The 22,083-nt window shown below is 45.2% G+C and overlaps 3 protein-coding genes across 10 annotated transcripts; 2 read left to right on the forward strand and 1 right to left on the reverse strand.

The window, feature by feature from the left end:
- The first annotated feature begins 513 nt into the window (after nt 1-513).
- Nucleotides 514-4,384, forward strand: tiprl (TIP41, TOR signaling pathway regulator-like (S. cerevisiae)). Of its 2 annotated transcripts, none has more exons than XM_068599685.1 (8): nt 514-553; nt 1,640-1,767; nt 2,063-2,242; nt 2,446-2,545; nt 2,631-2,762; nt 2,890-2,985; nt 3,101-3,163; nt 3,697-4,384. In XM_068599685.1, exons 2-8 carry the CDS (start codon nt 1,643-1,645, stop codon nt 3,826-3,828), a joined length of 828 nt encoding a protein of 275 aa, XP_068455786.1. In that variant the 5' UTR covers nt 514-553; nt 1,640-1,642; the 3' UTR covers nt 3,829-4,384. The 2 variants fall into 2 exon arrangements, with proteins under 2 accessions (XP_068455786.1, XP_068455785.1); XM_068599684.1 differs by lacking the exon at nt 514-553 and adding an exon at nt 695-967.
- A 1,268-nt stretch (nt 4,385-5,652) lies between these two features.
- Nucleotides 5,653-10,658, forward strand: ska2 (spindle and kinetochore associated complex subunit 2). The gene is made up of 7 exons (XM_068600724.1): nt 5,653-5,691; nt 7,385-7,477; nt 8,085-8,261; nt 8,471-8,545; nt 9,246-9,288; nt 9,769-9,895; nt 9,985-10,658. Exons 1-7 carry the CDS (start codon nt 5,659-5,661, stop codon nt 10,109-10,111), a joined length of 675 nt encoding a protein of 224 aa, XP_068456825.1. The 5' UTR covers nt 5,653-5,658; the 3' UTR covers nt 10,112-10,658.
- On the reverse strand, nt 10,594-21,623 carry tex14 (testis expressed 14, intercellular bridge forming factor). Of its 7 annotated transcripts, none has more exons than XM_068600721.1 (23): nt 21,506-21,623; nt 20,626-20,772; nt 20,361-20,475; nt 19,613-19,778; nt 19,097-19,236; nt 18,867-18,933; nt 18,340-18,470; nt 17,993-18,088; nt 17,385-17,508; nt 16,720-16,898; nt 15,757-15,908; nt 15,440-15,630; nt 15,123-15,258; nt 14,204-14,940; nt 14,043-14,127; nt 13,877-13,967; nt 13,175-13,308; nt 12,479-12,582; nt 12,057-12,255; nt 11,748-11,870; nt 11,512-11,611; nt 11,290-11,379; nt 10,594-11,184 (listed from the first exon to the last, which is right to left on the reverse strand). In XM_068600721.1, exons 2-23 carry the CDS (start codon nt 20,750-20,752, stop codon nt 11,085-11,087), a joined length of 3,387 nt encoding a protein of 1,128 aa, XP_068456822.1. In that variant the 5' UTR covers nt 20,753-20,772; nt 21,506-21,623; the 3' UTR covers nt 10,594-11,084. The 7 variants fall into 7 exon arrangements, with proteins under 7 accessions (XP_068456822.1, XP_068456818.1, XP_068456823.1 ...); XM_068600717.1 differs by having other exon boundaries at nt 15,757-15,905; nt 19,082-19,236; XM_068600722.1 differs by having other exon boundaries at nt 15,147-15,258; nt 19,082-19,236.
- Nucleotides 21,624-22,083: the final 460 nt, after the last annotated feature.

Here is a 22,083-nt window from a genome sequence, read left to right on the forward strand (position 1 = left end):
TACTAAAGACACAGGGAATGTGCATTTTCATGCTGAAAAAAAGACACCAAATGGTTTTAATGTGTGCCCTCCCCTTCCCTCCCGAAACCTAGACTAACGCTTCCCTTTTAAAGATTTCAGATTTATTTATATCCTTTTAGTTTTTAAGATATTCTCATTTACATTATCTCAATTAACTTTTCATGTACTTTGATACAATTTATAAGATGATAATTATATATCTCAGACTGACTAATGTTGGATTTAAGCAATTTAAGCCAAACCAGTCTATCAGAATAGAAATGCAACAGAACATGAATCCCAATAGTTAACAGGGTTTTTAAAAGTTGTTCTCCTGGGCTTTGGTGAACAGGGGGGGGGAAAATAAAACATTGTAACCAACACATATAAAAAACTATTTATATTAAAGAATCAAATAAAAACACAGTAATAAAACATTCTATTTATGGTTGCTTGGTACCCTCGGGTTGCACCCCATACATGTGCACAAAGAATTATGTGCACGTTATTTATTATGCATTATTTTGGTTGAGATCTACAGACACCAGAAAGGGTGAGTGTCACGTCGTTCCCACGTGCGTAAAATCTGGGGTCAACACAGACATGCCCAGCCAGCAACACCAGCAACACCAGCAGCCCCTGACTCATTCCCACGCCAATTGATATGCGCGTGCACGTGCCCAGGGCAGCCACCACTTCAATCATAAAAATACATTACGTCGCCTGGTGTAATTGTTAATGACTAAATAAAATGGGGAATATAAATCACATCAAGCCCGCCATGGATCTACCCAGAATGCAGCACCGTCAGGCGGGCGGGGGACGGGCGAACGGTAACACCAGGAAACAGACACCACGGAGAAATAACGGAACGCTCAGCGTAAGCGTAGCAAAAACCAACCGGACAGTTTATAGCGGCGCACTCGAGTAGCCTCCATGACAGCTAACAGTCGACTACAACACCAAGGTAAACAGATTTTTCGCTCTGTTAACGCGCGCGCTCACGCACAGTCGTGGCGACTCGGAGTGTTTCTGGTCGGCGGCGGCTGGTCTCAATGTCCGGCCGGCTTTTGGTAGTTGTGTTTGCCGGAAGTAGCGTAACGTTCTGCGAGCAGTTAGCAGATGCTCCAGTCAGACAATATTCAAAATATGCCCCATGAGCAGAAACAGTAGCAGCCGAGACTTTCACAAGTTTGATTAGAGTTTCATTAATACATGCCGGAGCTAACGTGAACGTTATGAATTAATAAACTGTTAAGTTTGTGTGTGTGTTTATGTTTCTGTTTATCCTCCATGTCTAAACCGAGTGGACAAACTAAATGTTTGGTTTCAAATATGTGTAGGTAAATTAAATTGCCATTCATTTGTAAATTAATTTTATTGTGAATCGGGGCAAATCAAGAAGGTGTGTGTGTGTGTGTGTGTGTGTGTGTGTGTGTGTGTGTGTGTGTGTGTGTGTGTGTGTGTGTGTGCGTGTGTGTTCACCAAGACACAGATTCAGCAGAGGAGAGGAAAACACGTCACCTGTACAATCGCCAACATCAGACCCATTCTGAGTCAGCATGGTTTGCATGTTGGCACAGTGTTTACAGACAGACACCTGACAGACAGCCAATCTTTCTTTTTTTCTTTTCTATAGTTGATGTTGGCCTCTCTATCCACGATGATGTCGCATGGCTTCAAGAGCAGCAAGCAGGACTTCAACTTCGGACCGTGGAAGGTGACTGCTGCCAGAAACCACATCATGAAATCTAAAGACATTGAACGGTGAGATGGCTCCGCGCACAGGAAGAAGATATGATTTTGTCTTTTTCCCTTTCGTTGTAACAATATCTGTATTATTATTATTATTATTATTATTATTGAAGTGTGTATACAATTATACACTGATGTACAGTAGTGCAGCCAGAAGAACATGGCACTATAGGCCTCCCTGTACATATGCAGAGCTCAGTCCTGGTCTAGTTTCCTCCTCCTTCAAACTCACTGTTAGCATATTTACATACAGTTATGTCAACTCATTGAATGAATAGGTGTCAACAATTGCTCTTTGCCTCTACAGGTTAGCGGAGGAGATAAACATGCCCTCCCTTCCGGAGATGCTGTTCGGGGACAACGTGCTGCGCATCCAGCACACGGACGGCTACGGCATCGAGTTCAACGCCATCGATGCCCTGAGGAGAGTCAATAACATGGAGGACGCCGTCAAGGTGGCCTGTGCGCAGGAGTGGCAGGAGAGCAGGCAAGAGAGCGCCCAAAGGGATTGTTTGGTTTACGCGCAACGTGTCATTTAAAAAAAGTAGTAGAAGTACAATAAACAGAACAGCTTCAAAGAAGAACACTCCTTGTGTTGCGTTGAAAAGGGATTATATGTATTTTTGTAAAAGCTGTACATTATCAGAGATGCCAAGAATGAGAACAAGAACCTCTGTGATCTCCTTCCAGAGCTGATTCCGAACACTCCAAAGAGGTGGTGAGACCGTACGACTGGACATACACCACCGACTACAGAGGCACCCTCATAGGAGAAAGCATGCAGATGAAGGTGGATCTTTTTTTCATTTTCATCCACACCTTCTTGTTCCGCGTTACCTGTGTTTATCCCCTCTCTCTGTGTCTTTCATGCGAAGGCGACCAAGACGGAGGAACGGATCGACATGGAAAAGCTGAAGGCCCGGGAACAGATCATGTTCTTCGACGAGGTGTTGCTGTTCGAGGACGAGCTGCATGACCACGGTGTCTCGATGATCAGCGCCAAAATTGTGAGTGCGACGGCGCCAGTGCCGATACTAATGAGCAAAACCAGCAGCAGGCTCAGTGCCGAGACAGCAGCAGCCCGCGGTGTATGCAACAAGTTTTAAGTAACATGTCGCTGTGTGTCTGCTGCAGAGAGTGATGCCCACCAGTTTCTTCCTGTTGCTGCGCTTCTTCCTACGAGTAGACGGAGTGCTGATTCGAATTAACGACACGCGACTGTATCATGAGGCAAGTTGGTTGCCTCCGGGCAGGGCCGAATAGTGTTTTATTATTTTACAATGGGAAAGTCATATTATCTGAACGTGGCTGAAGCTGACTGTGGCGATGCTGTTTGTGATTTCAGGCCGGAAAGGACTTCATGCTGCGAGAGTTCAGCACAAGAGAAAGCAAAGTAACAGAGTTGAAGGTGAGCGGCGATGCATCACGCAACCGACAACAAGCCACAGGGCACATTTAAAAAGACGACATGTTTTTCAGCCAAAATTACAGTCTTGACCTTTCAAAGGGACGGTACACCCCAAACTCATAGACACCCCTCTTACCGGTGGTGCTGCTGCTTGTCAATCTTTATGAAGATAGTATTTATTACCTTTGATCTTACAGGTGTACCTAATAAAGTGGCCACTCTGACACATCTCTGCTTCTCTCACATAGAGTCTGTTTTGTCGTGGAAACATAGGTTGTTAACAAATCCCCATCGCGTATATTTGTATGAATCATTCATGTATTGCCAATGTTTTTCTTTTAAGAAACAACCCAACATTACCATTTATTGACACATAAATGCACTAAATCCAGTGAAGTGTATGTAAGAATGGAAACTCTACACGGCAATCATGTGTTTGAATATCTAATTTTTATTTAACGGTGATAATGAAGCCTTCGATAATAGAACGTGCATTAAAACTCCCGTAATGTACTGCATGTATTTCTCCCCAGGATGTCCCCGCCGCACTGTACACAGATCCTAACGAGATCGCCCAGCACTTAACCCTGAAGCTGACCGAGAGCGAGAGGCTGGAGCTTCCTGCCATGCAGCCTCAGACGGCCGCCAACGACAACCTCCAGTGACCGCCCTGCCCGCATCCACAAGTTGCATGATGAAAAAAATGGGAATCGTAGTATTAAACCACATTAAACCACAGCAACATAACTAACATTGATTTCCCCCTTCAAAATATCTGTACAGGACTAGTTTTTATATGTGACCACTAAAATGGTGTGTTCTTAAAACTCCCGCGACAGTGTCTCGTGTGTTCGCGGTGCAGCTCGGCGCACCGTACTATCAGAGAAACATTAACCCCAGTTAAATACTCCGGCCTAGCTTCTGGCTCCGTTCATATTTGAACTGATTTTTGTTTAATGAGGCTTTTTTTTCAACATGAAAGGCTCAGTAGGGTAGCTCTGTCCATGCTTGTAATATTAGTGTATTATCAATAATGTGTTTGTAAAAAAAAAAAAAAGTGAAGAAAAAAACGCTACACTGAAGTCAAAAGTCATCAAAACATGTCTGTAAATATGTCTGGTTTATTTTCTACGGTGACTTATGGAAGGTGAAAGAGCTCCTCCAGAATCTGTGTGAATATGTCTTCAATATGGCCAAATAAATTCTGTTTGTGCAAATGTAGCAGGTGCTGCTGTTTGTGACAGCGTACTACTCATTATCAATAATAATCCTTTGAATAATTCCGACACTCAACACCAATCAAATGTCATTCCAGATGTATGTTGAGTTGTTGACCGTAGTTTAGTTTCACAACAGCAGCAGTGACTGAGGTGATCTGATGTGGAAATAGGAATTATGACATAAATGAAATAGTAGTATAATTGGAGGGGGGAATTATTGATAAAAAATAACAGAAAGTCAAACTGCTGCACTAGATGATATGCTCCTTCATTAACACACACACACACACATGCCGTCCTTCAGCCATTAATACTCACTAAAGCACCAATAGTGTCCAACAAATGCACTAATTCCTCCCATTTCAGTAACATTTGTTAAAAAAAATACAGTGACCAGCTGTTTTAAGACATTAAAGATATTTACTTGTGAGCTGTCTTCAGTTGAAAAAATAGCTTGTAATAAGTTAAACACTTTTTGGGTGGGGGGGCATGTCACAGACAAGATAGCTAAGTCAGAATAGTAATGAGAGACAGTGTTTGCCTTGTTTTTTTTGTTAATTATTGGAAAGGAAGTCCATTCATCTGGGCCTCTATCTGTAGCCAGAGCTCATCCTTTGTGGGAAGTATGATGTAATAAGGCTGTAAATAAATAAAACTGTTTCAGTTCCACCTGATGGATTAGTGCATTCTGCTGGTGGAGATGCATGCATTCAGACTAGTGGTTTAGAGATCACTGCTCCGGGGATCAGGGTTCAATTCCCACACAGCTGAACTGCAGCAGACTTACTGGGCAGAGGAAGTCCTGGTGCCCAACAGGAAGTCCTGAACGCCCACTCTGACTGTGACATAACAAACTGCACCCATACAACATTGATAGACCATGCAAGAGGAAGAAATGATCCAACACTCGAAACCGCAGCATCAATAAATGTAAATCATGTATAGTCTCACTTAGATGTTGATAATTTTAAAATAAAAAAATGTCAGAATTATGATTTACTTTAATGCCATTAGGGAATGTAATGGAAGACATTTCAAACGTGAAATGTGTAAAGTGCTGTAGTGAAGAAAGACACTGTAAATAAAGTATTTTTTAAGACGAAAAAAAAAAATGCAGCCATTACACAAAAACAGACGGGCAGCCATCCAATATGGCGCACACGCGCACACGCGCACACAGGAGGGGCTCTGGCCTCTCGCGACGGTCCAATCAGCGTTCTCCTTTACTGACAGCTGGCCAATCACAGCGCCCGCGTCGGGCTGAAACTATTCAACATGGAGACAACAGTTGAAAAGCTCGAGGCGATGGTAAGCCCGGTGTAAAACAATATTTACTACCATATCCATCCTCTGAAAATGCGTTTTTAATGTTGTTGTACCCTTGTTGAAGGATTCCACAGACCTTAGCGGCTCATTAATTATGGACGAGTTATTCATCCTCTCACAGGAAGAGCAGCCGGGTCACGGTTTCCTCTTTGCGTTGATAAAACAATTCAAACTCCTTTGCGCCATTCAGCGGGCGTCTGTACGTAACATTAGCGTAAATATTACGCCCTGGTGTATATCCCTCGAGCTAACTAACGCTAACTATTACTACCGCCACGTCGGGCGTTACGCTCCGCTTCCTGCTGCCTGCAGGATGTAGTAACACGGCCCCGTTAGAACCGGCACAGAGCCGCTGGTCCCCTCGTGAAGTATGGCGGTACCGCAGCGTCCTACCGAGCTGGCGGTCGCTCCCAGCGACGTTAGCCGGCGGGCCGCAGCTCCGCTGGGACGCAGACAGGGTCATGGGGACGCTAATATATACGTTTCACGACAGCTCACGACATGTTTCCGTCTTGTTTTAGCCTCAAGGACAATTTGTGAATTCCAGACGTACGTTTCTTATTTTACAAGTCTACAGTAACGGCTGCTTCACATGTATTTGATGTTAAGCAATGGAGGACGTCTTCGTCTGTAGTGAGCAGCTCGCATGCATTGAGCTGCTATGAATACAGCTGTGCAGTGTTTTGGCTAAATAAATCAGCTCAGGGTTCCTCTCACGGGCTTTGGCTTCTGAGCAGGATTTTCAGTATGTGCTAGTGTACTAGGAAAGTCCCAAAAGAAAGTTTAGTAGTTGGTGTCCAGCAGCTGTTCCACTCAAAAGCACAAACCTGCACCTCATTGGTGGCCCGGAAGGAACATGGATTTAGAGCCAGTGGCACCACAGAGTCTAAGGGTTCATCCTCTGGGGACAACGTCTGTACATAACGTGTTTCTTTTGACACGGTGAGATACTGCCTCATGTCCACCGTCTGCCCAGTCGGCACCTTGCGTTGTTCTTCTCAGGGGCCCCTGCCAGGAAAAAAAAACAGTGCATTGTAAAGAAAAAGGACGATGGCCCCCAAGGCTCCGGCTGTTGGCGGGTGCTCTGACTTCATTGCACTACTGTATCAAGACAGCTAGCAGTGCAATAGTATTGTCAAAGCATCTGAAAACTGCACCGACCACCTTCACGTCCCCAGTCTTTGAAATGCAATATGATATTTGATCGGTAATGTGGTAAGTTCAGAACATGACATCAGTTTACTGTAATGCAGCCTTTAAGGTCAGGAGAAGACAACACTTATGCTATATTACCATTTCCAAAATCTAAGACAATATTGAGCCTTAGGTCACAACATTGATATAATGTCGATGTTGCCCAGCCTCTGCTATTCAGAAAATAAGCCTCATGTAGTACGCCTCCTTAACAGCTTATCTTCCTTAATGAAAACTCCTTCATTAAGAATTAAACCATCAACCACCACTGTGACCACGATCGCTGTGTTTAGACCCACTGAATCGCAGTTCCTGCTTCCAAACTGTTTTTAATCCTCACTGGTTGTGTAGCTGTTTCATTTAGAAGTTCTTTACATTACATTTTAAATACTTTGAACAGGAAATCAGCCCCTACTTATGAGCCGATGGAGGCCGTGTCAGTTTGTGTACAGCGGTGTACTAACACACGGTGTCTTTGCAGTTCCTGAAGTCCGAGGCGGACCTGGAATACATCGAGAGGCGGTTGAAGCTGGACTTCATCAAGGGCGTGGGGGAGAATGGATGTCCCGCCGAGGTGATGACAGAGATACCAGCTGTTGTTTTACAAATTCGAGGCGAAGCTGCCATAGTTTAAATGCAATATATATCGATTATTGGTGGCAGTATTTGTCGTCTGTCTGATGACCTCCAATATAAACACAGTTCACCAACTTATTCTCCTATATTCAATAAATGTAATTGTCCATGGTTTTTCACCAACAGTTTTTCATTACCTGTTTTCGTCAACAGGTAATGAAACCAAACAAACTGGGCATAGAGAAGCTAATATAAGTCAAATAGGACATATAGAGCAATAAATGGAGACGAAAGGAGCACGACATCCAAATAAATATACAACACGTATATGACACAGCACATTTTCATATTACAATAAAGAGGCAAAGCCAGTCATTAAACTGAGCTTTGTCTGACTCACCCAGTGCTGGAGAGCGATCACTGAAGCTCCTAATGAAACACAACTGGAGAGATCCTGGCTCAATTTTACTGTCGCTCTCCAATATTTACTTGTATCCCCAAAAAAAGGAAGAAAAAATAGAGCATGACTCCCACATTGAGTGAGAAATACTTTCACTCATTCCCACTCGAACACTTGGGCCAACTGACAGACACTGTGCCCGCAGGAGAACCCAGCGGTGATGCTCGAGAACCTAAGGGCCATCAAGGCCAAGCACGCGGCGCTGTGCTCGCAGGTGAAGGAGATCGCGGCGGAGCAGAAGGAATCCATGGACTCCATCCGGAACAACCTCGGCAGCGCCATGGAGCTGGTGCAGCGCTTCCAGCAGACCACTGACGTGGAGGTAAAATAAACAAACGTCATCTGCTGCGGGAGTTAAATACATTTTGGTCCATAAAGGAGGCCGGCAACGTGACGGATTCAGTCTCTGAAGAACATCACATAACGATCGTAAAATATAAGATGTTTGACGTGGCAGGAAAAAAACAAGCATGCATGATATTTTATTATACATTTCTAGGGATAAACTGTGTCCTTGTCAACGCGCTGCAGGTTCAGCCACTAACCGAGTCAGAGCGGGAGTCATCAGAGCTTCTGGGTTTAGCCGTCAGTGAGACCACAACAGAGGTAAGAGTCACCTAACAGAAGTCCATCTGTTTGTTGCTAACCTGCATGACTAAGTCTCTCTCACACACGCAGATGCACATTGGGCCTTTTTCTAGTAGACTTTTATTTTGAAACATCTGTCCAGAAACACCAAACATGGCCGTGCCTCTGGCTATTATGTGAGACTCAGCTATGGGTTTAAATACCAGCTTTTTATTTTTGATTCATACCTGTTGTAGTGCCGCCGTTGCCTACTCAACCCCAAGGCACTACTTGACTGCTTGCTCGATGTTTCTACGGCAGAACTTGGTTGTGTATATTCAAATCAATAAACCATAAACATTTGCCTCTCTGGTACAGCAGTGTCACATAAAACGGTCAAAAAACAGTTTGCTTTATCCAAACAAGCGACACCTTGCCCCTAAGGCCTCTCCTAATTATATAGGGCCGGCAGCAGTAGCAGTCAGCCTTGCAACCCCCGGAAAATGGCTCTTACACCCGTTGTATAGAATTTAAATGGAAATCATATCTTTTTTTTTCTTCTTTTGTTTGATTTGACTCATGAAGTCGGCCTAACGTGAGAGAACATGTGCTAACCATGCGTGCCATGTGGAGATACACTGCCCTGCTCCACAATCAGCAGCCTTTAGTCACAGCTTTCAATCTGAATGTCTCGTCAAGGTCACCTGATGATTTCTGCTGCTGTTGTTTTTCCTTTCAGGTTCCTCCTCCTGGAGCAGCTTCTGGACACCAGCAGCCACTGAGTGAGTCTCGTACCTCCAGGTCTTGTGCTCTGAGCACTGTCCGTCTGTCCACCAGACTGTATTTGACTCTAAATGACCATAGTTTAGTAGATGAACATCCTGCTGTATTGAAGAAGACTTGACGCTAGAGATTGATACATAAACTCATGTTTACAATGTGTACTGAGGGAATAAATCAAGAGAGAAGTAGAGTTGTTTTCTCATAGACTCCTATACGATCGGAGGAGTCGCTCCCTGGTGGTCAGGAGAGAGAATGCAGCTTTAAGACACTTGCCGCCTGATTTAGAGGTTTTTGTTTCAGTGGACTTTTAAAATTCACCTCAAAACTTTGACAAATAAATCCAACACTGTCGTCTTTGTAGTTCAGGTGAACGGACCCTTTTTAGTGTCAGTTCAGACCAGTTGGAATGTCCCTCTCTAGTTTCCACATCCCATCTGCGGCCATCTTTGAGACTGACGCCTCTCTCCGCGCGACCACAGGCTGCGAGTACGAGGAGGTGAGCGCTGCCATGTTGGAGGCGGTTCCTCTCGGCGTGCGCTCCAGTGTCAAGCTGGCTGACCTCAACGTGTTCTACCAGCAGCTGCAGCAGCACCTCGGCAAAGACGGGTAGGACTATATTCTATATTTCTATGTACGTATGTATTGTATGCCCGATCAAACGCGAGTGATTGCCGGTGTCCTCTTGTCCTCTGCAGAGGCTCCCTCAGCGTGCAAAAGATGAAGCAGTTGAAGATGAAGGTGAGCGATGCCAAGCTGAAGGTCCTGCAGCAACTCTCGCTTGTGGAGTTGGACCGGGAAGGCTTTGTTAGTCTCGCCGTGTGACGGGGAATCCACAACCGGAGTGACTCCACCCGTCACACCTGAAGTGTGGAGGGGAAGCTCGCTGAGAAGGATTGTTTCTTGAGTGACGTTGTCTCTCTCTCTCCTACAGCTCGCACAAATAACTCTCAAAAGTCCTATAACTTGAGTTGTGATAAATGCATGGACGTCTAGTGGTGTCAGTTCTTGATGTATGTCTTCATGCGGCTGCATATGAGGGATACGGATGTTCCTGTACTGTACTGCAGCATGATTGTATCAATCAGTCAAGGTGTCTGTGACGAAGACGGAACCCAAAGGAGTGGTATTTAATGGGCTAGCAGTTTACAACAGTGTCCTTCACACTTTGGACCTTTCTGTGTTCAGGTGCGTGGACGGTTTTATTATGATGTTTAAAAAGAATAAACATCATCTTTCCTCTGAGAAGAAAGCCTTTTGGGCTGTCGGAGGTTCTTTTAGGTGCATTGCATTAAAACCAGACAGTGTCTATGTTTATGATTTTTATTTCCCGAAGGGTAAAAATGTAAAATAAATATGGTCTGAAACTCGATGGAGACTTCTTTTCTGCCTGCGTCAAACAGGGTTTCCCAACAAATCTTTAAACAATACAATAGATGAGAGCTTCGACTGAAAAAAGTCAGTTTATTCACAGCTTCAGCAGCTGTTGAAGTAACATTCTGAAAAACATCCAGAATAACAAACCTTAAGCTTTAAAAAAAACCCTCCAGCAAACCAGTAACAGTGCGCTACGAACCGAACCTCCCTGTGAACGGGAAACACAACAAACGCACGTGAAAGAACATTTCAGCCTCACAAGCCGCTGGTCCTGCCCTGGAAACACTCGGGTGATAAACTCCCCATGTTGAACTTTATTTTTTTGAGTGCGTCATTACAAATCGTGACCGGCCGTCACAAGCGCAGAGCCCAGGTGTTTCACGAGCACCTTATGCGTGAGTCCGCCAGTGGATGCTGCGTTTCAGATGGTGGCTGAGTCATCACCGGCGCTGACGGTGTGCACGTGGTCTCCCGTCGGGTGTCCTTCATCGCTGCCATACTGCCCTTGGAACAGGTGACACCTAGACACAGGAGGCACTCCATCACTATACATATATTTTTTCATGTTTTCCTGCTGTCGGTTAGTATCTGCATTGAAATTGCGTTTAGCAGCATTGGATACTCACAGCTCGCGGACTCCTTTGTTAGCATCGGGGCTCCTTCCACTGCCCTCCATTACAAGGCCCAGCAGCACGTCGTCCAGTGTGGAGTTGGCTCTGAAAAAAAGAAAACACATTGCAGGCGGTAGTTGCGCCGCCATGATTTAGCGACAGACGTGTCTGCAATTGTAAATCCTGGTATTTCTGTGTGTATGAGGCATCGAGACGGAAACAGCTGCTGTCCCCCACCTGTTGGTGTCCTCCAATGAACTGGGACTTTGCTGTGACCCGAGAGACGCCCTGAGCTCCTCCTCCTGATCTGCCGCCACTGTGTCGGCACCGAGCTCCCCTGAGAGGACAAACCGATCCAAGGAATGATGCATTTGTTGGAATGATTGTCAGCTATCGCACTGCGATACTGTTCCCCCGTCAAACTCGAGGCCGAGTCGTGGGCGGGTTGTCCCATCGTCGTGTCTGTTGCTTACCGATCCTAACCGAGGAGGCGTCTGCCGTTTCTTCACCGCTGCCAAACACTCTTATTTCCTCCCTCTTGTCAGTAATATCATCCTCTTCAACCTCCTCCTCTTTCTCCACCTCTGCACCCACATCTTCAAAACAAAGTGGTGACGGGGCTATATTGTTATATTTCAGAGTTGTTTTCTGTTCAATGTACAATATATATTTGAGAAATTAAAAAGAATCCATTAACAATGTGTCAGAGGTTGTTTTTAAAAAAAAAATGTTGGTAAGGAACCCATAAATATACTTTGTAAAGTATTTCACAGGGTTCTCACCACTCTGCTTGTTGCACCAGCCACGCTGCTCCTCTTCCTCACTACCTTTCACAACATGCTCGCCTCCTGCCTCCTCCTCCATCTCTATGTTTTCTTCTCCTGTCTTGCCATCCGGCTGTAATTCTCTCTGCAGCTCCTCTTGCGCACCATACTCCTCCTCTTCACCAAACTCCTCCTCTTCACCATACTCCTGCTCCTCCTCCAACATACATGCAGTTTTACAGACAATACAGAAAACAGTCTTTAACAAATTATTAAGTGTGTATGATCAGAGAATTGGATTCATGCGATTCAAGCAAGAACATTTTAGTGTATTAACTTGTAATATGTGTCTGTGGTATGGCCACTTGTGGTCATTATTAAAAGGAGGCAAGTTGAAGAGCTCTGAAGAAGAGCCCACACTGGTGAATGAGATGAGTCACCTTAACTGAGCCGTCTCTCGGTGAGGTGAAACTCTTGTCCCTGCACATTGGGGATTCTGGGAAACCGGCCTCTCTCATGCCTGTGGTCACGCGCCGGCGTAAGTCTGTCAAAACAACACACGAGCAGCTGTCACGTATGACCTTTATTTCCGTCCATCAGTGCGTTAAACCTTCCTCCTGGAGGCCGACCTCTTCACCCTTCTGCATTGACAAAGATGTCCACCTCCTTAAAAGTACCTCAAAAAACTGTCGATTTTATTTTCCGCTTCCTGCAAACAAGTATTCATTCATTTTCAGCATTTTGTTTACACAATGCCATTGTCTTTTTTAATGGAGATCACGACGATTGAATTATTTTCCAAATGCTATTGGAACGAAACAGATTTTGATGCATTGCATCAAACACACACAGCAGTGATGCCCCGAGTGGAAACCCGGTCAATCACATGTTTTTATGGCCCAACCTGGTAGAAAATACAAAAAAAAAAACACAATTTAATAGACCTGACACAACGGAGTGCATGATTTGATGCTCACACACTTGCCAAAATGTAAAATTAAGAAGCTCAAAATGCTCCCAGTGATGCGGGCTGAATGTCATGTGACCATGAAGAAACCAATGTAAACCATGACCCGGTGATAATTCTTATGCATTGAAACGTCTTCCATTGAAGTTCACGTCGCGTGCCGCTCTACCTGGACTGCGTGGGGTACTGTAACAGGGCGAGGCTCTCCCGTTACCACGGATACCGTGGAGTTTCTTGTGAGGCTCAGCTGGAGAGTCTGTGATGCTGGAGAGTTCAGCCAGCAGAGTCACGTCTAACTGGGCCCTGAAAACACACACACACACACACACACACACACACAAACACACACAAGATCAGCCTTTAAGGATAAATCTTGCTTAGGGGTGGAGTCTAAGACACTATAATGTAGTTATAAACAGACACAATGTACTATTTGAGTTTGCAGGAGAAGTTATAGTTGACAAACACAACATACATATATGTGTTTTTAATGTAACAATATTCTGGTCTGCATTCTTTATGAAATATGTCTTTGTGGTGTGTAACAGATAAATATGGGGACATAAAGCAGATATACACATGGACATTAACCCTGCAGGTGTCTCCTACACAACGGGACAGTTCATGTATTGCTGACCAGTGATGCTAGCTCACTTAGCGCCACTGACACATGTAAGAAAATAGTTCACGGCCTGTGGATCATCTTGAGTAACCCGTCTCATTCTATGAAGCGTTATTGTGCCCCTTTTTGGTCTTATCATGCTGTAGAAGAACCCTAGTTATAAATCGCTATCACACAACACACACACACTACACTCTGCAACCCCCACTGTACAACACAAAGTGCATGTGGTCATGTGAGCGTCCTTACATGTTAGGGTTGGCTGTAGACTGAGCCTGTGTTCCTCTGACATCAGGATCGCTCTCCATTTTCTCATCACTGTCTGGGAAGCTGTCATATTCTGGGGGGGAAAACAGATAAACTGAGTTCCACTGGTGTGCAAACACTTCACTGCGGGGAAGTCTCAAAGACTTACTGCTGCTGTGAGTCGCTAACAGTGGAGCTGCTGGCCGGCACACCTCTATTGTAATGTCTGCGTTTTCTGTTGAACTGGAGGATGCCTGGAAGAGACAGAAATGTGTCAAACCAATCAAAAAAAGACTGTAAAGTGTAGTCTTGCTGACTAAACCCAGGTACCTGCTGCTTCTCACACAGGGTGTGGAGAAGGCTGCTGTCCAAAGCTGATCTGTACAGGCTCGGCTCCTCCTCGCCGCGATCAGCTCCCACTGGCCGGCTCCCCGTCCCGAGGCGAACCCCCTCGCTCCGCTGATGCTGGGCTGGATAGTGGCTCAGCCACATAGCCAGCTCCTCCTGGCTCAGCAGTTCCCAGTCCCCGCTCAGCAGCTGGGCCTCCAGGTTCTTTTCCCAACCGTCTCCCGTGTGCGGAAAGAGGCTGTAGTGCGTCGAGGGCGGTCCGACGGCGGCGCTCACTCCTGAACGGTTCGCGGAAGACGTAGAGAAGGACGAGGCGCGAGAGGAGGCGCGAGAGGAGGCGCGAGTGGAGGAGCTGTGGTCCAGCTGGGAGTGCTTTTCCAGTGTGTCCAGGCTCCTGCTGGCCTGCCGCAGCAGCTCCTGGGACACTTTGAGGTTCACCGCGATGGTGCTGATCTGCTGATCCGCCGCTATCTTCAGGCCATCCAGCTGCTCCACTAACTCCCTGTCTACGTCCGTATCTGACTCTTCATCGGAACTGACCGAGTCAAACTCGCGGAGCAGAGGAAGCATGCCTGCGTAAGGGTACATCCGGTGGAACGTGGATTCCCCCTCCGTACGTTCTCTCTCCAGCTCTGGCTTGGCTGCTCTGTACAGCTGTTTGTCCAGGTGGGCGTGTCTGCCTGCCTGCACTGTGACTGAACTGACAGTCCTATGGACAACTGAAGGGGACAGAGGCGTTTCATAATCAACTTGGTGAAACAGAACCAGGATGCACGTAGCAGCCTGCGAGATCCTGCTGCAGTAAAATGAGATGTTTTCCATGGACCAGGGACTCTGGTGCTTGGAAACACTGCAGAAAGTTCCCTGCATGTGGCTTTCTCAGTACATATGAGGACCCTACATGTTTGCGTGTTGTGCCCTGTACCGCTCTGTACTGGTTCCCCCACAATGGGCCTGTCCAGTTCTGTGGTCTGGACCTCGGGCTCCAGATCCTGCTCAGACAGCGCAGCAGTCATCTGCTCCTCCAGGGAGAACCTCTGCATCACACACACACACACACACACACACAAACAGGTGTATCATGTGAACGCTCATCTCCAGACCCAGAAGGAATTCTCACGATGCATCCGTGTGCATTGCAGAAATAATAATTATAAATGGTATCAACTACGACCGTGACCTTGCAGAGGGTCCGACGCCTAGAGAGTGGAGGCCCACCTTGATGTCCTGCCGTAGGGTGTAGCACAGGCCCAGCAGGTTGCATGTGCGGTCCCGCGGGTGGTGCTGCAGGCCTCTCAGGACCGCGTCATAATAAGGCTGTGGAATGCAGCCGTCTACTGCCAGGGCCTCGCCTGCATCCATCGCCCGTTTGAGGTCGTGCAGGTCCACTGTGCCCCACGGTTCACTGTCTGGAACAATGTGTGACATTATTCCATTTGACCAAACTGTCTAAAACACAGATTTGTATCTTCAGGTGCTTATACAGCAATAGATGCCGCTCTAAATGCCACACACGCTGTTCCCTTGAGCGCTACCTGTGTAGATTTCCTGGATCAGAGCACACAGACTGTAGATGTCGGCCTGCGTTGTGCACCGTCGCCGTTTAATGACCTCTGGAGCGGCCCATCTGTGGAGGCTGGGGGGCAGGTCTATGAGCGGAGGGGGTTTGACACTTGTACTTTGACTGCTGGACACACACACACACACACACACACACACACACACACAAACAGACACACACACATAATGTGATTAGTGCAGTGTAACTATGTGTCATTATGTAGCACAATAGGTGTCAAGCAGTGGTGGAATGTAACACATTTATTCAAGTACTGGACTTCATTACAAAAATACCACAAAATAATGATATATTATTCTTAGTCAAGGTACCAAGCAGTACACAAAGTAATTGAATATAGCCAAACTTTACTGGCTGCTACAATAAAGGTGATCTTTATATTTGTACAATCCATAAATGGGCCATTCGAGACAATGAGTGCTCTTTAAAATTTCCGTTCTGGTTGTTTTAGAATTTATTTTAGAGTGAAAATAATGGAAACGTGCTTCGTGGTTAGTAGTGTGCAGTCTGGTTGTTAAACATTAGCTTCAAGTTTTTAGAATTGTGTGCATAAATCATTTTTGGTGTGTGTATACAATAAATATATATATACACAGACAAACAGTTCATAACAAACATAGTACTATCATCTGTTTGTTGTTTCCCATGTTTATCTATTATTGCATGTTTATTTTTTTCATATTCCTATTCTATTTGTATTATTCTATTTTATTATGTTTATTGTTATGCACCTTTCACTGAGTCACATTCCTTGCATGTGCAACGTACTTGGTTGATTCTGATCAGACAGTGACTCAACAGACATTTACTTAAATAACATGTTCCAGATTGCCATCTAGTGTATGTTTTGTCAATATATCTGTACAGTACTTTTACTGAAGTGCCAAGATTGCTTTGTCCGTGCCTGGCACTGCGTTACCTGGGGACCATGAAGCCGAAACCAGTCAGTTTGGCTACTGCGAACGTAGTGAGGACCACGCTGTGGGAGGACAGGGCCCTCATCACCAGGCCGGCCCTGTGGATGTACTGCAGACCCTCGCACACCTGCAACATCACTGACAGCAGCCACCTGTCCTGCAGCACTGGAAAGTCTGTACGCTGCAGACAGACAGACAGACAGGCAGGAGACAACGCACACACACACAGACACACACAAAGTACAGTCAAATTGACTGCTGCTTTTGGTTTGCTGTAGGTTTGTGTGACAAACTTTGTTTCTGGGACATAGTGCCACATCTGAGCTCGGAGAACAACGTTTTCCAACCGCTTTGGCTTGTAACCCTTGAAATAGATGTCATTACTTCAGACAATGGATGTTTATATATTTTTTTACAAATTAGCTTTCTTGTTATTTGTAAAATACAGAATTGAGATTTTTTTTTAAATCTGAATTTGGGAAAGAAACTAAGCAGTGTCTGAAAATATTCCATAGTGCCCTGCGCTTCCTGTCTATCTCTCTATCTCCACACATCAGATACCAAACAAAGACAAAAAGGCCCCCGGTAAATGTTAGGAAAAGTACTCTCATACTCTGGATGTGTCTGCTCGTAGTATAAAGTATTCCTCCAGGTGTGTCTTCATTACCCTGGTGTGCAGCAGGTTGTGCAGCGTGCCCACGTCTACGGGTTCAAACACCAGACTGGTCCTCTGGAGGTCGTTGGACAGACTCACCGCCATCAGCTGCAGCAGCTGCGGGTGGAACAGCTGGCTGACACACACAAAAGTGAGGAAAGAGAACTCGGGGAGTGGACTCTGTTTCATGAACTCCATGTCGAAGTGGCGATGCTCAAAACACACTTGTATTATGACACTGATCCCACCGGTCACACCCACAAGGCCTCTCAGTCATATGAAGGTTGATCCAACCACCTGCAGGTGTTTCGGTCGAGCAAGTTTAGGTCTGACCAGTAATAAAAACAATCCGACAAAATAAGTTATGTTACTGAGATTTCTGCTCACATCATTAAAGGTTACTGGCAAGAGCTGCTTTGCTCAATTCTGTGTTAAGCCACGCCTGTTCACGCTGGCTCTAGCTTCTCTTTGGACTGTGAGGGTTAGCTGTTACCTTAGGTTAGAATTGTTACCTCAAATACAGATGGATATAAAAACAAGATATTAATAAAACATGCGATGCATTCCAGCTTGGAATACAGACATATTCCCATATAGCATTATCCCCTGCTCTCGCTCACCTGCAGTAGTCTTGTTCCACGAGGAGCAGGTCCATAAAGGCTGTCTCACTGTCCCTCACTGTTTTTACTGTCACCCTGGAGCCTCTCCAGCTGTGACTGCAACACACCATTTGGTGTTCAATGTGATAAAACATCTCTGGCTTGACGAACAGGTGAGTACTTTCATATGATAATAGCCTTGCCCAATTGCTGGTCGTATTACTTTGTACCCGATTCGATTCCTCCCACGATGATGTTATTTTAGTGTGCAGTTAAACAATGTAAACGTATATCCTTTAACCACAGTCATAGCTATGACTCTCTGCAGTGTATTCTTTCCTCACTAGTGGTTCTCGGCTCTGTCTTACTTGGTCATGGAGGTCAAAGAGCCACAGAAGGAGAGCAGAGGTTCATCGTCAGCCTGGGTCAGATTACTGTCTCTGATCAGTGGGATGAATGCTGGCACAGCCGCCGCCTGGCACGGCATGGTAACACACACCTGGACAGACATTCACGAGGAGAAACACTCAGCGCAGACCGTCACAGAGGCCGGCGGGCTGTGTGTGCCACACACTTCTTTCTTTTCTTTTTTTAGTTGGGAGCAGTGAAGGTGCTGTGAAGCAACCTGAGGTTCAGTTCCTCGCTGAAGGACACTTCAAACATGGCGACAGGAGGAGTTGAAACTTTTGATTAAAGTAAGGCTCGCTCTCCCGCCTGAGGCACAGCCACCCCGATACATATCCATTCGCAAAACTTTAACGCTGCAATGAACCATACAAATAAATACTTTGAATCCAAATAAAATCAAATGTCTTGCAATCGTGTCACTTCCCGCCAACAGGGAGCGCATACATAACCAATCAGCTTCTCCTTAATACTGTATGAAGTGACATACCTTTCCAAAGCCTAAACAGTACGGCGCTGTACAGGACGTCTTGCTGTTTGTCCTCTTATTGAACGGCCTGTCAATCCCACGGAAAGGAGCAGAAACACACACAAGACATATCCGTTGACAAGACATTACACGACTGACGTTGAGTCTGTGCGAACGGCGTTCTAATTTCCTGCTGTTATTTTTTCACACGTGTTCAATAAGGACAACATGGGCACATGATCAACGTGTACTGTGCTTTTATGCGCTCCATCAGAGACGCAGGCTGTGAAGAGATGGAGGGAGACGCGTGGGACGGGCTGCGGGTCGCCGTGGCCAGGCCCAGACACAGCTGCTGCATGGAGGATATGTAGCTCTCCAGGAAGCCTTGCATCTGATGAGACAGAAGGATGTCATTTAAAAGGTGGAGTTGCCGAGTCCACTTCACATGACCGCAGCGATGTACAGTAACAGACCGGACCTAAAATAAATTCTTTATCAATTTCTGCACCACTAGTCTGAACTGCTTTTTTTTTATTATTTATAATTCTTCATATAAAAAGATTTGGTGGCCTGCGACCTGAAATTCTTTTCTATCACTACAGCCAACATTTGTCCTCGCTCACTTCCTTCCTCTTGGATATATCTCTTATCCGTCCCTCAACTTCATGGAAGTGCAATGCAACATTTTTGTAAGTTACGTCTGCTCAAGCAGGCACCCGGGAGGGAGCGCTAACCCGCTGCAAGCTTAACACGACTGACCGGCTCACCCTAGTGTTGCCTTCCTGCTCCACAGCCCTGAGCCAGTCAAAGGGCGTCCTGCCCTCCCAGTCGTGGAGTCTCAGATCTCCCCCGGCATCCAGCAAGCCGCTCACCACTGACGGGTTACGGGAGAGCACGCCCGCGTGAACCGGGGTGCTCCAGTCCTCACAGCGACTAGAAGAAAGGTGGTTATGACATCAATATGCTTTGTGGCAAAGCGGAGAATGTAAACCACTTGACTAGCATAGAGCTCCGTAAAATTTTCATACATACAAGTATTGTATTCATGGGTCGAGGGTTGAGGTTTAATATCTTTTTATATCAGTGCAAAAACACATTGATTACATTGTGTGATGTTTTTGCATCACACATTGACACACTCAGCATGTTCGAGGGACGTTAAACATCGATGCTACTTTAACCTCCCAACAGATCGGCACCACGACAGCAGCTGGCAGAGAGCATGTTATGGTATGTTTTATGAGATACTGTGCTAGTGTGCCCTGCCAAACATCTGTCCCGTCCGCTTGCACAAAGGGCTGCTGTTGGATGTAAGTACGGTACGTACAATGTCAGAAATATGATGAGGTTATTAAGTCGTTCCGGGTCTGACGGCTAAAGTCAGAGTCAAGACACAAGTCTGTGGTGTTAAAGTTTCAATCATTCTGTCATCGTGACCAAGACTTTAGAGGCGAGCTTCATGAGAACGCGTAAGCCGTTAGTACTCTGAAGATTGAGCGCCAGGCCCGGACTTACTGGTTGGGGTCGGCCCCGTGATGCAGGAGCAGCTTCGTCACCTTCGCTTGGCCCGACAGAGCGGCACAGAACAGTGGAGTCTGACCCAAGTGATTCACACAGTTCACGTCAACACCTGGAACATATCAGGAAACACGAACACCAGGCGCCCCCCTTTTGCGTCATTCACTGTGTGTCTGACCTATCTGCATGATGCCAACATGGACGTATAACTGGTACAATTACCATACAATACTGTCGCTGTTACAGTGACTGAGTGACGTACCCTTATTCAGCAATTTCTCCAACTTTGTGAGGTTTCTATCCCAAGTGTACTTGTGGAGTTGAGCGTGTTCACCTCCAGTGGGCACAACACCCACATGCACAGGGCAGGGGAATGGCAGCGCCGCCATCCTGTTTCTAGTCGGCTCAGCTGTCAGTGAGGACTTTTGTTATATTTAACATGTTTGGTGCAGGTCACACACCAGTAGTCAATATGTTTATGCAAGATCATTTGGTAACTATGGGAGCACATATGGATTTTTCCCAGACCCGACATCAGAAAGTAGGAGTTTAAACAGAAAGGTGTGGCACTTACATTAGACTATGTTTTCCAAATTCCTCAAATAAAAGTGAGTGAGACACTTTAAATAATCACATCACTGTTTTCACACATAGAGACTGGTTAACTAGTTATAGGGGTAACGTTAAATAAAGCTAGGTGATTAGTGTGTTTTATGGCAGGGGGAGCTCTGTCAATTCTGAAGAAGTTGCATATTACACTTGCAACTAGTATTAAGCATTAACGTTAGTACTTTTACTTGTATTAGTTCAATATTTTTTATAATATATTTCTAATATGGACGTTACTTGTGAGTTTTGTAAAATCCAACTTAAAAGTTGCCTAATATTTTTTAATGTAAGACCTTAACTTTTATTTAACTTAATTTTTCAGATGATAACGTTACTATTACTAGCTTTCCTTAATAAGAATATACATTAGCACAACTGCTACTAATATACTAGCTAACATTAACTTATTTTTTTAGCTTCTGAAAAAAAAACACTTGCGTAAAATAAATATCTCCTGACAACAATCAAAGTGTATGTGTACCATAAAGATGCCCAATAAGTAATATTGAGGAGTAAAACTCGGACTTACATACCGATAAAAGATGTGTTCTTACAGCGTCAGTTAGCTAACGTTAAGCTGTGCGTTTTGATGTCGGTACCTGACCGCCTCCCGCTGACCGTTCACTCGACGTGTCACGTGTCACTCATGCCTGTCAGCCAATCAACTTGACTGTTAGCGGATGGTCCGTTCTTCCTCCACTAAACAGCTGGAGACTGCAGCAGTCAAATGACACGATGTTCTTATCTGAGTGACTTTATAACATTATAAACAACCTGGTCCATTACTTTATTAACGTATTACCAACATAAACAACCTGGTTCAAAGTATTACTTTATTAACAACATAAACAACCCAATTCAAAATATTACTTTATTAACAACCTAAACAAGCCGGTTCAAAGTTACTTTATTACTTTATCAATAAAGTAATACTTTGAACCGAGTTGTTTAGGTTGTTAGTAAAGTAATATTTTGAACCGGTTTGTTTATGTTGTTAATAAAGTAATACTTTGAACCATTTTTTTTTTATGTAGTACATAAACAACCCGGTTTAAAGTATTTTTTTAATAACAAATATTTTTATTCAAAGTATTACCTCATTAAATACTTT

The sequence above is a fragment of the Clinocottus analis genome, unplaced genomic scaffold, assembly GCF_023055335.1.
Source record: "Clinocottus analis isolate CAN_PGR_092001 unplaced genomic scaffold, fCliAna1.0.p SCAF_5, whole genome shotgun sequence".
NCBI lineage: Eukaryota > Metazoa > Chordata > Actinopteri > Perciformes > Cottidae > Clinocottus > Clinocottus analis.

Excerpts from the sequence above, each read along its gene's own strand:
- tiprl (XM_068599685.1), top strand. The coding sequence starts at position 1,643 with ATGTTGGCCTCTCTATCCACGATGATGTCGCATGGCTTCAAGAGCAGC. Across the intron at positions 2,243-2,445 it reads CAGGAGTGGCAGGAGAGCAG|AGCTGATTCCGAACACTCCA; the intron begins GCAAGAGAGCGC and ends ATCTCCTTCCAG. Across the intron at positions 3,164-3,696 it reads GCAAAGTAACAGAGTTGAAG|GATGTCCCCGCCGCACTGTA; the intron begins GTGAGCGGCGAT and ends ATTTCTCCCCAG.
- ska2 (XM_068600724.1), top strand. The coding sequence starts at position 5,659 with ATGGAGACAACAGTTGAAAAGCTCGAGGCGATG. Across the intron at positions 7,478-8,084 it reads AGAATGGATGTCCCGCCGAG|GAGAACCCAGCGGTGATGCT; the intron begins GTGATGACAGAG and ends CTGTGCCCGCAG. Across the intron at positions 8,546-9,245 it reads TCAGTGAGACCACAACAGAG|GTTCCTCCTCCTGGAGCAGC; the intron begins GTAAGAGTCACC and ends TTTTCCTTTCAG.
- tex14 (XM_068600716.1), bottom strand. The coding sequence starts at position 20,752 with ATGGCGGCGCTGCCATTCCCCTGCCCTGTGCATGTGGGTGTTGTGCCC. Across the intron at positions 17,509-17,992 it reads GTGGAACAAGACTACTGCAG|CCAGCTGTTCCACCCGCAGC; the intron begins GTGAGCGAGAGC and ends TGTGTGTGTCAG. Across the intron at positions 11,871-12,056 it reads CTGGTGCAACAAGCAGAGTG|ATGTGGGTGCAGAGGTGGAG; the intron begins GTGAGAACCCTG and ends TTTGTTTTGAAG.